General features: G+C 36.3%; 1 protein-coding gene across 1 annotated transcript in view; it reads right to left on the bottom strand.

Moving 5' to 3' along the window:
* The window catches only part of ABCG1 (ATP binding cassette subfamily G member 1), a 51,889-nt gene that overhangs the window by 15,665 nt on the left and 21,797 nt on the right, over window positions 1-14,427 (bottom strand). The window contains exons 3-7 of the mRNA XM_058186046.1: window positions 9,953-10,070; window positions 8,836-8,968; window positions 4,517-4,567; window positions 3,029-3,174; window positions 912-1,035 (exon numbers count right to left, since the gene is read on the bottom strand). Coding sequence (XP_058042029.1) covers window positions 912-1,035; window positions 3,029-3,174; window positions 4,517-4,567; window positions 8,836-8,968; window positions 9,953-10,070 — 572 coding nt within the window. The remainder of the gene's footprint in view (window positions 1-911; window positions 1,036-3,028; window positions 3,175-4,516; window positions 4,568-8,835; window positions 8,969-9,952; window positions 10,071-14,427) is intronic.

The following is a 14,427-nucleotide window of genomic DNA, read 5'->3' as shown; positions in this document are numbered from 1 at the left end:
CTTCACAGAACTACATTCAGCCACCTTCATGAAGAGTTATGATACGGCTGATCTATTTCAATGAACAGATTTAATGAACAACAGCTATTGTCATCAAGCAAAGCAGTCATTCTGCTCATTCGAAGAAAAACGGGACACCCCTTCACAGAGGCAATTTGAAAAGATATTTCCTTAGACATCCAGCAAAATAAATGATTATTAATTAATATGCATAAACCTATTACATATCATATGTGGAACAAAATAAAGTCCAAAGGCTGAGAAAGGCTGAGTGAGAGTTAAAAAGCTGCATGAGTGGAAATGTGTGTGAACTTAGTAATGTGTTTTATTCCTGTGCTAAATATTAGGACTGGTAGATCTTCAAGGCAGCACTTGATATCCTACCAAAGCAACCCTTTCAAACCTCCTCTCCCTTATGAAATGAAACATCCTCATTTATATTCATCAAAATGATATGGTTACTTTCACTCAGCTCCTAGGGTTCTGAGATCTGATGAGCAAAGCAGATTGACCCTGCCTAGATTTTTGCAAAGGCAGAATATTACCACATCAAAGTGCTGCAGTGGAATTCTGTGGGGGAAACCACCTTATTAAAGCAAATTACTTTAATATTTAGGAATGCTCTGTGTACTCCTAGTAAATGCATTTACTACAATGTAAGCATTTCGAAGGAACATCTGGCAAAAGATAACTTCTCTATAACACTCTGTTCTAACTGATTCACAAATAAATTCAACTGCACTGACTCATCATTTTCTGCAGGTGATGTATGCTTTTCTCTCTGAATGATGGTTAAATATGATGCTAAAAAAGGATCTTTTAATAATGCGGAAAGGCCTTTTCAAGACCAGCATCCAAGTGGCTATGACACGGTGTGCACATATACATGTCTTTCAGACCTAGGAGTCTACCTGATCGAAAAGTTCAAAGAGTTTGGCACTGGGCTGATGGATAGTGCAGATGATGGACCGGCCACCCTGGGCTAAAGCCTTCATCAGAGAGACAACTTGAAAGCAAGATGCACTGTCCAGGCCACTACGGAAAAAATGAAGAAAACACAGTTTGTCCACTTTGTTCTTTTAATATCCAAAACTGATCTTGGAATGAAGAGTTTGAATGAAAGTTCAGCAAGAGAATCCTACAAGTAATCTTTACTTATTTTTTTTTAGCTTGTCTTTTACAAGGTTGCTAATATCATATTCTGTACACCAAAATGTAGCCTTGACTACCTCATCTATCAGTGATGTTAAACTTATTATATATTATTATGCTTATCACATATTATATATTATTCATATATTATTATTATAATACTATATGCGATACATTTTCACATATTTCAGCGCATTCAATGTTGGAGTGTCATGAACCCAAATTAACCTCTCATTTTGGGAGCTTTTGAAAGGGCCGGCATATATTCAATTAATCAAAGTTATATGATAGGAAAGTACTTTTGTCAAATAATACTTTCTGAATACAAATGAGATATTGGAAAAAGAGAAAACTCACATGATTCATTTTGTAAAGCAAAAATTCTTAAATATAAACAATTGCAAAGCATGTAATGATTACAATGCTACTAGAAACCTCTAGATCACACTATACTGGATGCTACCTACTATCTTTGCTTATGCTGGTCCTTTTTTTAAAGGAGAAACAAAGTCTGGACTATAGCTACCCAACAGTTTTATTTCCTTTTTTTTTTTACATTTATTGGGTGCCCTGAGAGCTTCTTGAAAATGTAGGAGGCTGCCCCTTTTGTTGCATGGTCATTTTTCCTATTTTAAAATTGGCAAGTGACAAGAATATGTCCACGAACCTGCTTGTATTCTCAATGCAAATAGTTTGCTGTCGTCGTTGTTGTGGCTGTTGTTATTACTTGAGTTATTTAAAAAAAAACAACCTTGGGACCAACTCATGAAGTCATGGTGATCAATGAATACAGGCATATGCTTTATATTTTGCTTTTCTTATGGAATTCAAGATAGTATACATAGCAGTAGGCAACTCCGGTTAAATGCAGGATTTCACAACCCACATACACATAGTGAAGAGATAAACACAGTAATTCATACTGACACTTTATTTACCTGAAAGAAAAGCAAGATTCCACACACACCCCAAAAAAATAATCACTATAAGTGGATAGAGGTGCAAACAATTGCAGAGTATACTCTGAAATATATGGATGCTTCTAAAAATTAGCCTAAGGCTAACTGTTGCTTGGCAGGACCAGCTATCCTGTAAATTTAATCTTTTAAAAATGAAATCTAGTTTCTTTTTTTTTTCTTTAACCATCCAACTACCTCTTCTCCTAACTTTCTTATTCTTTCTACTTTTTTCCTTTTCTTTCCTGCTGTAGCTACTCTACTTTGCCCCATCTCCATCCTGTTTTCCCATTTTGTTTTTGATACTTATGAGGAAGTGTCTGTTCCTGTGTATGAGAGTTATTTATGTTTGATTGAACTAATTCTAATATATAAAGATGGAAATCCATGAATTTTATAACTCAAGTATCTCATTTTACAGATAATTGAACAATATTAATGATTAATTAAATGTATAGGATTTTTTTGTCTTAAATATGTCAATTTGGTGTTTGATTTTAGCATCAAAATATTTTTTTATTTGATTCTGGTTTACAAGCACACATTTATTGGACTTATTTAGGCAAGTTTCCAGTACTGGTTTCATCTGGAGTTGACAATCCTAGGTTGACAAAGTGAGGAAGCTGAGCATACACTAAGTTTTTAATCTGTGTTTTAGTATATTTTTCTTATCCTCCCTTTGGAGGGAAAGAATATCTAAAATTCAGGATTATATTCAACTTGATATAAACATAAATGCACAAAGTGAATTTCCACAGTCAAAGGTCACTTTTTTCTTTAAAAATATCTATTTAAAATTTTAAATTAAAACATCAAGAGGATACATTTAACTTTTTAATACTTTAGATACTAAAAAACAATAAATGTTTTAAAGCACATTTGTAGTAATTGTCAGCCTTTTACTCCAGAACACAAATTACCTGGTAGGTTCATCAAAAAACATAACTGGTGGATTGTTCACCAGTTCCAAAGCAATCGCAAGACGCTTTCTCTGCCCCCCTGAAAGGCTTCCAGTACGAGTACTGGCACACGATAGCAAACCCAAAGCTGTCAGGATCTCATTCACCTGTGAAGAGGAACAACATAAGGGAAACTTTGGTAATAATTTCTGTAATTGTATTCATATCACAATCATGGTCTCTGAAACATAAATATCTGAAACTGTATGTATAGGTAAATATTTTATAACATTTCTAATACGCCAGCTCTGAAGTATTAGGAAGCACATTGTTTAATATTTATTTTAACGTAATTCAACTGTTTCGAAATTGCTAGTTCTAATTATTGTTAAGGTTGTAAGAAAACAAGACTAAGTGGCCATTTTGGATAAAAACTATGATCCTATTCTACTATTATCCATGTATTATATACACTGCTAAGGATCCATTTTATCATTTACTAGAGGTCCCTTTTTCATTTCTCATTTGAAAATCAGATGAAAGATTGGGGCTACCAAATTTGGACTGCAAAAATGGATGTCAGAATTGCTGCAAAGTGCCTTTGTATCTCCTTACTTCCATCGTTATCGGCTCAGATATAGTAGCCCTATGAAAGAGGAATCCCTTGCACCCCAATTAGAATGTTCTGAATCACTGGCACTTAAGTTTTAGGTATATACCAGCCTTTGTCAGGAAGTCATATTCATTCTATCTATCTGTCTGTCTGTCTGTCTGTCTGTCTGTCTGTCATGTAGTGAACACACTGTATTTTTAGTCCAGGCACATCTTCCACAAATATCCATTTGATTTCTTTCTAAGTAAATATATCTGGGTCTTCAGCTTTCACTGAAAAGATTCTAGATGTACTAAATGTTCTATACTAAATGTTTTTCCTGGGACTTCAAGGAAGCATTCAGGCAGATCTCTCCTAATTTTAATCACATAACAACGACCCTATTAAAATAATAAGTTAGGCTGAAAGACAGTGATGGCCTAAAGTTGCCCACTGAGTTTGATAAATGAATAGACTTTGGATCTCCTGATCTAATATCACTATACCAGACAAACTCTCAGGTCAAAAACATCTTTTACCACCAGCTCAAACCCAAAGTTACTAATCCAGCTAAGAACTCAAATTTCATGTTCAATGAAGCATTCCTATCGTTGCACAAATTCTTCTATATCTACATTTCCCATATTTCTTCCATTCAGTCTTTTCAGCCTACTAATTTTAATTATATGTAATTAAATATTATTCAATATAATATTGAAGTTATATACAAACTGGATATCCTTTGCATTCAACATTTGATAAATCTGGTCAAAAAAAGAGAAAATATTCTATAAAATCTTTTAAATATATTACTTTTACATATAAAAATAATACTTTCAGATATAAAAGTGTACTGTGTTTTCTTCTAAAAGAAAATAAGTATCCCATTTTAAGTCAGAATAAAGTAATATACATACCATTTCTCTCCTGCCTTCATCTTTTTCTTGAAGTTTTAGGTGGGCAGACACCTGAAATAGTAGAATATTATACTTATTAAGTCAATTTATTTGGGGGGAGGATGTCAGACATCCAAAGTACTTACCCAATTCATATAATACAGTATAGGTCTTTTGAAACTAATGTGGCTTCTTATTTAAAATACATAGCTATTATTGTACAGAAGCCAGGAAATAAATCCTTAAGAGGTGAAGTTTTATCAATAGTTTCAATTAGGATAAATATTTGCTAGAGCAATGTGAGAAGCAAGCAGGTTGTGAGATCTGCCATTGCATCACTTCAGCCCTGCTTTGCTTCAATGGCAGCCCACCATAAAAGGTGGGAGGGAATAGTAAGGGGATATAGAGAGGGGGAATGACAGGATGACAGGAACCAGATGCCAGCCTGGAACAGAGCATGAGAACCGAATGTGAACACCCACCAGAGAGGTGCCAAACTTTAGGACTGTTACCAAAACACCCAATTTGAATGCCATTGGACAGACGAAGGGGAGAGGACCCAGGACAAGGGGAAAGCACCAGGTTTACGTGTGAATTGCTTATACTGTAACACCTCTTGGCTTTATTAAAGGTATACATTTCTCTACAAATGGAGCTGGGGGTCTGTCTTTCTTAAATGCCCAAACTGGCCTGACACAGGTATTCATGAAGAAAAAAAATTCCACCTTCTTGAACCATCTCTTCAAGAAACTACTTGGAAACCTTTGATTTGAAAATTATACTTTTATTATGATAATTCTGCTTAGAAAAATAATATTTTCCAAATCTGTGAATGTATTTATGCATACTACCACCCCCCAGAAAAAATATTTGATTTGATTCTGTTGCAGTTCAAAAGAGCTCAAAAAGACCAGATTTTAATTTCAGATTGAATGCTTGCTTAGAAAGGACATACTTGATCAACAATATAGAGTCAAGTAACTCTGATTATTTCTGAGACTCCCAGCATGATAGAAAAAATAATAAAGAATTGGGAATACAAATATGAATAGAATATCATGAAAATTGGCTGGCTGAAAAGTACTCCAAGGTCACTTGTTTCCCATTCCCACCCCAATCCAGGGGAAGGATACTATAAAATCTCCATTCCCTCCCAATCAGCTGGGACTCAGGAGGCAGAGAATAGATGGGGGCGGGGCCAGTCAGAGGTGGTATTTACTGGTTCTCCGAACTACTCAAAATTTCTGCTACCAGTTCTCCAGAACTGGTCAGAACCTGCTGAAACCCACCTCTGCCGCAGGCCAGCTATTCACTTAACATCAACCCAGTTTAACCAGAACAGAATGCCTAGAGAAAGAAATGATCCATGGTACCTTCTTGTGTGGCCTGACCATTAGTGATCCCTCTACCAAACCATCTGGTTTTGACCTGACTTGTTTTGTTCGGTTGAAATTGTACAGAATTAGGTATGATACTGGAAGAAGTGCCTCTGCCCTGTATCAGAGGGGATGGAAAGATTCCCCTTGTTGTGATTGTGGTGCTGTTAAACAAATATTAAACATATTTTGCAAGATTGCCCACGACATGCGTTGTCTGGTTCCCTAGAAGATTTGCATGAAGCAATGCCAGAGATTTCTGCTGCACACCAGAAACTGGAGTCTTAGTGCATGCACACTGGGGAATTGCTCTTCCAGTTTCCGGCATTTTCATGCATGCACGCTAGGGAGCTGTTCTTCCAGTTTCTGATGCTACCACATGTGCACGCTCCCGTTTTGGCACTCGTTGCCAAAAAGGTTCGCCAACACTGGTACATAGCTTACCATTTTCTCTCTTTCGCCCTTCCCCTCTCCCTCCTCCCCTCTCTCTTTGGAAATTTACCCAATTGCTGGACAAAGAATACAATATGTCCATTAGTTCTTCAGCAAGGCAGATTTAATGCAAGTTTTTCCTTCCTGTGAATTGGGACAGGAATTATATTGTCCATAATTCCTCTTAATCCTTTTCATGAATGTACCTTATTTCTTTTCATGTTCTTTGATGCACAATAATTACTGCATAACCCAGGAAGAAGCTAATTCAGAAAAAAGAGAACTGTATGTTGCATAGATGTGGTTGCTATTATTAATAACCATACCATCATAGCTTCCTGGACAGTAAGATGTGGAAGCAGCATGTCATCTTGCATAATGTAACATGACACTTTGCGGAAAGAACGCAAATCACGATGTTGCCCATTGATAAGAATTTCTCCTTTCATCCCAGTTTCCCTGAAAGTAAGAGAAGAAACAGCCTATTTTTTTTTTATGCCTTTAAATCAGATTAAACAGGCAAGCCTGCACATTGTGTACTGTACTCCACAGTACAGGAGTCAGTTCTTTTTTTAGCATATGCAAGTAAATATGATGTGTGAAATAATTATTATCAGAATCTGAGTCTACAGTTTAAGGACTATTGTAGAAAAGCTCTGCATTCACAAATTGTATTTATTTATCAAGTCTGTATATATGCGATTATCCTAATCGCATACAGTGTTGAATTCACATCTCTGAAGTTCCTGAAAGACTAATATATTTAGGCTGAAAATATCTTCATAATTAAAAGTTAAGTGCATTAAGTCAGAGTTCCCCAACCTTTCCCCCTTTGCTGCAAATGAAGCGTGTGCACGCACTTAACTCACTCTCACACAAGTGGTGATGCACATATACATACTCACACTTGCCTGTTTCCACAGCCCATTTGCAAAAAGCTCACTGCCCATTAGTGGGTCGCAGCCCAGAGGTTGGCGACCCCTGCATTAAGCTTCATGGCCAAGAATGGATAATACTTTTTTCCTTATAATTGTGATAATGGCAGTACATTTTGCAAAGGCTCTCCCACAATCAGAGCTATGGACAAGATGCCAGATCAAGTACCCCTAGAAAATAGATCATAGCAGAGGAAGTGTCCAAACTGCTTTTTTAAAGCAAGAGATGGAGCCCAAATGCAAACATGCAGTCGACTTCTGGAAAAGAAAGGATATGAGACCTCCAATCTTTCGCCCTGATTCCAGCTATTCCACCTCTGGGTTTTTCTTTTTTAGACAGAAACCAGTGTTAATATTTAAAGTTGACAAAGAGATACAGCCTATCTCATAAACATAAATTACCTATATTTTCAAATATATATTTTTCTCAAACAGTACATCTTGGTAATACATTTAACGTCTTAAGACATTGGTCATAAAAAGATGCAGGTGTTTGTACACTTACTGACCTGTATCCTGCCAGAAGATTCATAAGTGTTGACTTCCCAGCTCCAGAAGGACCCATAATTGCCACCAGCTCACCACTACTAAACTTTCCAGAAATTCCTTTCAGCAAAGTCTTGAAACCTAAAAAATGGAAGGGAGAGAGAGAGAGAGAGAGAGCGCTAAAATTTAGAAAACATATTTTTCTAAAATAACTGGCACCTTGCTATAGTCATAGACCAGCTCAAAACCAAACCAAACAAACAAACAAATAAAAAACAGAGTAAGAAAGTAAGAAAGCAAGTAAAAGACCACAGTGAAACCCACTAATTACAAAGCTGGTGTGGTCAAGATGTCATCCATTTTACAAAACTTAGCTACTTTAATAGAAATAAAATCTTAACCATGTTAAGATAAATAAAATGACATTGATCAGACATTAGCAACTGTATATAATATTGGTTATAATTTTTCTTGGCTAATATAGATATAGACAGAGGCAGAGATATAAATGGCATTTTTATTGTTCTTGTGCTTGGTTTTAATTTGGTTTTATGATTATTTGCCACCCAGAGCCACTTATGTGAGAGAGAGGCTGTAGAATTTGAGTGAGTGAGTGAGTGAGTGATCCAGATATCAGCATAGTCCCATGCACACTGGGAACTGCTCTTCCAGTTTCGGCATTTTCATGCATGCACGCTAGGGAGCTGTTCTTCCAGTTTCTGATGCTACCACATGTGCACGCTCCCGTTTTGGCACTCGCTGCCAAAAAGGTTCGCCAATACTGGTACATAGCTTACCATTTTCTCTCTTTCGCCCTTCCCCTCTCCCTCCTCCCCTCTCTCTTTGGAAATTTACCCAATTGCTGGACAAAGAATACAATATGTCCATTAGTTCTTCAGCAAGGCAGATTTAATGCAAGTTTTTCCTTCCTGTGAATTGGGACAGGAATTATATTGTCCATAATTCCTCTTAATCCTTTTCATGAATGTACCTTATTTCTTTTCATGTTCTTTGATGCACAATAATTACTGCATAACCCAGGAAGAAGCTAATTCAGAAAAAAGAGAACTGTATGTTGCATAGATGTGGTTGCTATTATTAATAACCATACCATCATAGCTTCCTGGACAGTAAGATGTGGAAGCAGCATGTCATCTTGCATAATGTAACATGACACTTTGCGGAAAGAACGCAAATCACGATGTTGCCCATTGATAAGAATTTCTCCTTTCATCCCAGTTTCCCTGAAAGTAAGAGAAGAAACAGCCTATTTTTTTTTATGCCTTTAGATCAGATTAAACAGGCAAGCCTGCACATTGTGTACTGTACTCCACAGTACAGGAGTCAGTTCTTTTTTAGCATATGCAAGTAAATATGATGTGTGAAATAATTATTATCAGAATCTGAGTCTACAGTTTAAGGACTATTGTAGAAAAGCTCTGCATTCACAAATTGTATTTATTTATCAAGTCTGTATATATGCAATTATCCTAATCGCATACAGTGTTGAATTCACATCTCTGAAGTTCCTGAAAGACTAATATATTTAGGCTGAAAATATCTTCATAATTAAAAGTTAAGTGCATTAAGTCAGAGTTCCCCAACCTTTCCCCCTTTGCTGCAAATGAAGCGTGTGTGCACGCACTTACTCACTCTCACACAAGTGGTGATGCACATATACATACTCACACTTGCCTGTTTCCACAGCCCATTTGCAAAAAGCTCACTGCCCATTAGTGGGTCGCAGCCCAGAGGTTGGCGACCCCTGCATTAAACTTCATGGCCAAGAATGGATAATACTTTTTTCCTTATAATTGTGATAATGGCAGTACATTTTGCAAAGGCTCTCCCACAATCAGAGCTATGGACAAGATGCCAGATCAAGTACCCCTAGAAAATAGATCATAGCAGAGGAAGTGTCCAAACTGCTTTTTTAAAGCAAGAGATGGAGCCCAAATGCAAACATGCAGTCGACTTCTGGAAAAGAAAGGATATGAGACCTCCAATCTTTCGCCCTGATTCCAGCTATTCCACCTCTGGGTTTTTCTTTTTTAGACAGAAACCAGTGTTAATATTTAAAGTTGACAAAGAGATACAGCCTATCTCATAAACATAAATTACCTATATTTTCAAATATATATTTTTCTCAAACAGTACATCTTGGTAATACATTTAACGTCTTAAGACATTGGTCATAAAAAGATGCAGGTATTTGTACACTTACTGACCTATATCCTGCCAGAAGATTCATAAGTGTTGACTTCCCAGCTCCAGAAGGACCCATAATTGCCACCAGCTCACCACTACTAAACTTTCCAGAAATTCCTTTCAGCAAAGTCTTGAAACCTAAAAAATGGAAGGGAGAGAGAGAGAGAGAGAGCGCTAAAATTTAGAAAACATATTTTTCTAAAATAACTGGCACCTTGCTATAGTCATAGACCAACTCAAAACCAAACCAAACAAACAAACAAATAAAAAACAGAGTAAGAAAGTAAGAAAGCAAGTAAAAGACCACAATGAAACCCACTAATTACAAAGCTGGTGTGGTCAAGATGTCATCCATTTTACAAAACTTAGCTACTTTAATAGAAATAAAATCTTAACCATGTTAAGATAAATAAAATGACATTGATCAGACATTAGCAACTGTATATAATATTGGTTATAATTTTTCTTGGCTAATATAGATATAGACAGAGGCAGAGATATAAATGGCATTTTTATTGTTCTTGTGCTTGGTTTTAATTTGGTTTTATGATTATTTGCCACCCAGAGCCACTTATGTGAGAGAGAGGCTGTAGAATTTGAGTGAGTGAGTGAGTGATCCAGATATCAGCATAGTCCCATGCCCAACAACTGAACAACTGAGCTCATGTAGATCCAGCTCAGCTCCATTTCAGCAAAATATCCAGCAGCTCTCCCTTATAGCAAATGCTAAGGTTTTCTCAAAACAAAACCCAACCCAATTTAACTCAGCAAAACAAAACAAACCACCCCATAAGATTCTGGGATAAGGCTAGAGAGTTAATCACTGATTGGAACAGCATTTTTGCATTCTTGTATTGACCAGCTGGAAAAGCTCATGAGTTTTTTCCACGGTTTCAAATCAGTGACAGTAAGGAAACTTATGGGTCAGTTTGGCACAGGAAAATGATGGCAATTCTTTACATTTTCCTGGTTTCTCTAGAAGAAAAAGTCCTATTAACCTAGATTCCCTTAAATATTTTCCTCTCCCAATACAAACTGTATGCATTCAATTCATTTTAGATCTGCCCTGGAGCATTCATCAAGATACACAACTTGAACACATTTGGGAGATGAATCAGATGGTGGGTGGGGAAGGCTGGAGCCAGCAATGTTGATATTGCTCGGGAAGGATATAATGCATGCAGCTAGTAATTTTTGTGGATAAAAAAAATAACTATTTGATTAGCTAGTTTTTTTCTTTTAGAGCTCCTAATAATATTCATGCCCCTTTGTCTATCTGCCTTTTAGTAATTAAAATACATTATTAGATTATAGCACCAGGGGTGGTATTGACTTACCTTCACTACTGGTTTGCCTATGTGAGCGCTTGCACGCGACACCTCTGTGTATGCGCAGGACCTTCTGCTAATGCGCAGAGGGTCAAAAATGGAACATGATGACGTCTGAATGGGTAGGCGGAGCCTCCCGCAGCACCCGCTACCGGTTCACTTGAGCCGGATAGAACCGGCTGAATACCACCACTTTGTAGCACCATGCATTATATCTTGACTCTTGTTTATCTTACAAAAGCCAGGTATTATGACATTTTTCTTATATTTCTTTCCTTATCTTTTTCATTTTTATTCCCTTTTTCCTGATTTATATTTAATGGAGACCGGGAGATCTTAAATGTAAATGTAATTTGATTGAAAAATGTAAAAGGAGGAGGATATGGAATAAATGACAATATTTATTTCTGGTAAACATGTGTTTGCATTATCAGTTTTGTACTACAACGGTAATAGAGTAAGTAGCTCAAGAACTATGGTCTATCATGAACGAAGAAAAATATTAAGAAGATACAGAGAAGGGACTGGAAGAATGAGATGAAAACCAAATTTTGTATATGTTCCTTACTTGAAGATTTAGGAGATTTCTAAAGTGATTTAACAGATGTTTTAGAAAGCAGGATGGCATTTAGCAGAGAGCATGCTGTGACAGAATTATTTTCTTTTTCATTGTTTTGCTCCATTACATTTTTTCTGCCTCTTAATCACAAAGCAAAGTTAGCTGACCAGGCTAAAAAGAAACACCAGCTCGTTGGCTAACAACTGCAAAAGTAGTAATCTCTGCCAGGTTCTTAGACAGACTTAGTGCCTGTTTTCCTTATGTCTTTCAGCAATCAAAATTGTTTAGGAAGTGCAAAACATATGCATATAAATATTCCTACTACCACAAAGATATTAACTTTGACACCAACAAACTTACTTGGATGATGATTATTTAGACGCTTCCTTGATAATTTCAGCAAAGGCTGCATTTTAATTTGGTGAATAGATTCATGTAATGAATACAATAAGGTATCTAGATCTTGAATAGTCATTAAGGCAGTTATATTTAGGATTGTGTATGGGTGCATATAAAATAATATTTCTTTGTAGTAACTGTTGTAATTCATTCAGGACATCAAGGTGTTCCATTTTATACACATCAACTGCTTTGTTACACATTGTTACACATTGTAACATAACATTGTAACATTGTTACACATTGTAATATTTGTTACACATTGGAAAAAAGAATCTAAATGCTAAATACAAACTTGATGGACATTACCTTACAGATGACCCCCACCCTGTTAAAAACCTTGGAGTTTTCATATCAAATGTTCTAAGTGCCAAAGCCCACTGCAACTACATTGCAAAAAAGGCTTTAAGAGTTGTAAACCTAATCTTGCATAGCTTCTTCTCCAGAAACACTACATTACTAACCAGAGCATATAAAAGATTTGCTAGACCAATTCTTGAATACAGCTCGTCTGTCTGGAACCCGTACTACATTTCAGACATCAATACAATTGAACATGTCCAGAAATATTTTACATGAAGAATTCTCCACTCCTCGGAATACAACAAAATACCTTATGCCACCAGACTTGAAATCCTGGGTTTAGAAAACTTAGAACTCTGCCGCCTTCGACATGACCTGAGTTTAACTCATAGAATCATCCATTACAATGTTCTTCCTGTCGAAGACTACTTCAGCTTCAATTGCAACAATACACAAGCACACAATAGATTTAAACTTAATGTTAACCGCTTCAATCTCGATTGCAGAAAATATGATTTCAGTAACAGAGTTGTTAATACTTGGAACACACTACCTGACTCCGTGGTCTCTTCCCAAAATCCCCAAAGCTTTAACCAAAAACTCTCTACTACTGACCTCACCCCATTCCTAAGAGGTCTGTAAGAGGTGTGCATAAGAGCACAAGCGTGCCTACCATTCCTGTCCTATTGTTTCCTTTCATTATATCCAATTAATATAGTTATTACATACTTATGCTTATATATATGCTTATATATTATATAGTTATTTCATGCTTATGCTTATATATACTGTTGTGACAAATAAAATAAATAAATAAATAAAATATAAACCCATCGCTCAAAACTTATATTTTGGTTCTATTTTCATGGATCTCTTACAATTCAGGGCTAATTGCATAGGCATCCAAGCAGTGGGGACAACAAACCCTGTGGCCTATATGCTTACATCTGATGACAGGGCACAAATATAGGGCAGATTTGTATTTGGACATTACTATATACAGGCTGTCATTAATGAGGACTAGAATACTTATTCAGAAGACCCTACCAATCTTTCTATGTCTTAACAGCACACTGAAATGTCCCATGGTTGGTCAACCACAGTTCCATGGTGAGTTTAAAGTTTATAAACAGCTGCTGTTTTCCCAAAATAAAAACAGACGAATTCCTACGTTGGAATTTCAGCTTACAGATCCATTTTTGTTGAATTCTTTTTAAAACTGAATTCTCTATTTAGCAAAATATATACTTCAAATATAAAAGCAGAAACAAAGAATGATTTCAATATAGCTTCCAAAACTCAAATACAGGTAGTCCTTGACTTACAACAGTTTGTTTGATGACTGTTCAAAATTACAACGGCATTGAAAAATATCAGTTATGAATCTTTTTCACTTTTACAATTGTTGCAGCATCCCCATGCTCATCTGATTTACATTTGGGTGCTGACTCACATGTATGATGGTTGCAGTGTTCCAGAGTCATGTGGTCATCTTTTGCTATCTTCTGATAAGCAAAGTCAATGGGAAGCCAGATTCACTTAATAACCTTCTTATTAATTTAACAACTGCAGTGATTCACTTAACAACTGTGGGGGGGGAAAATTGTAAAATGGGGCAAAGTTCACTTAACAAATGTCTCACTTAACAACAGAAATTTTGGGCTCAATTGAGATCATAAGTCAAGAACTACTTATAAAAGGGAAAAAACTAAACCTGCCCTTCAGCTTCACAACCCCATCCAAGGCAACCCTCTAAAGTTTGTTCATCTTTATTTTGCCTACTTTGTGAATAGGTTTATCTTTGAATCAGTCCAAATCACATTTTAAAGAATCTGCTTTCAGTTCCACAAACTATCCCCAGTGTCTATTGATGATTTGAAGCATATACCTGTACAGGCAGAGCTCC

This window comes from Ahaetulla prasina, chromosome 5, assembly GCF_028640845.1.
Source record: "Ahaetulla prasina isolate Xishuangbanna chromosome 5, ASM2864084v1, whole genome shotgun sequence".
In the NCBI taxonomy this organism is placed as follows: domain Eukaryota; kingdom Metazoa; phylum Chordata; class Lepidosauria; order Squamata; family Colubridae; genus Ahaetulla; species Ahaetulla prasina.
This window is presented reverse-complemented; position numbering and strand designations above follow the sequence as displayed.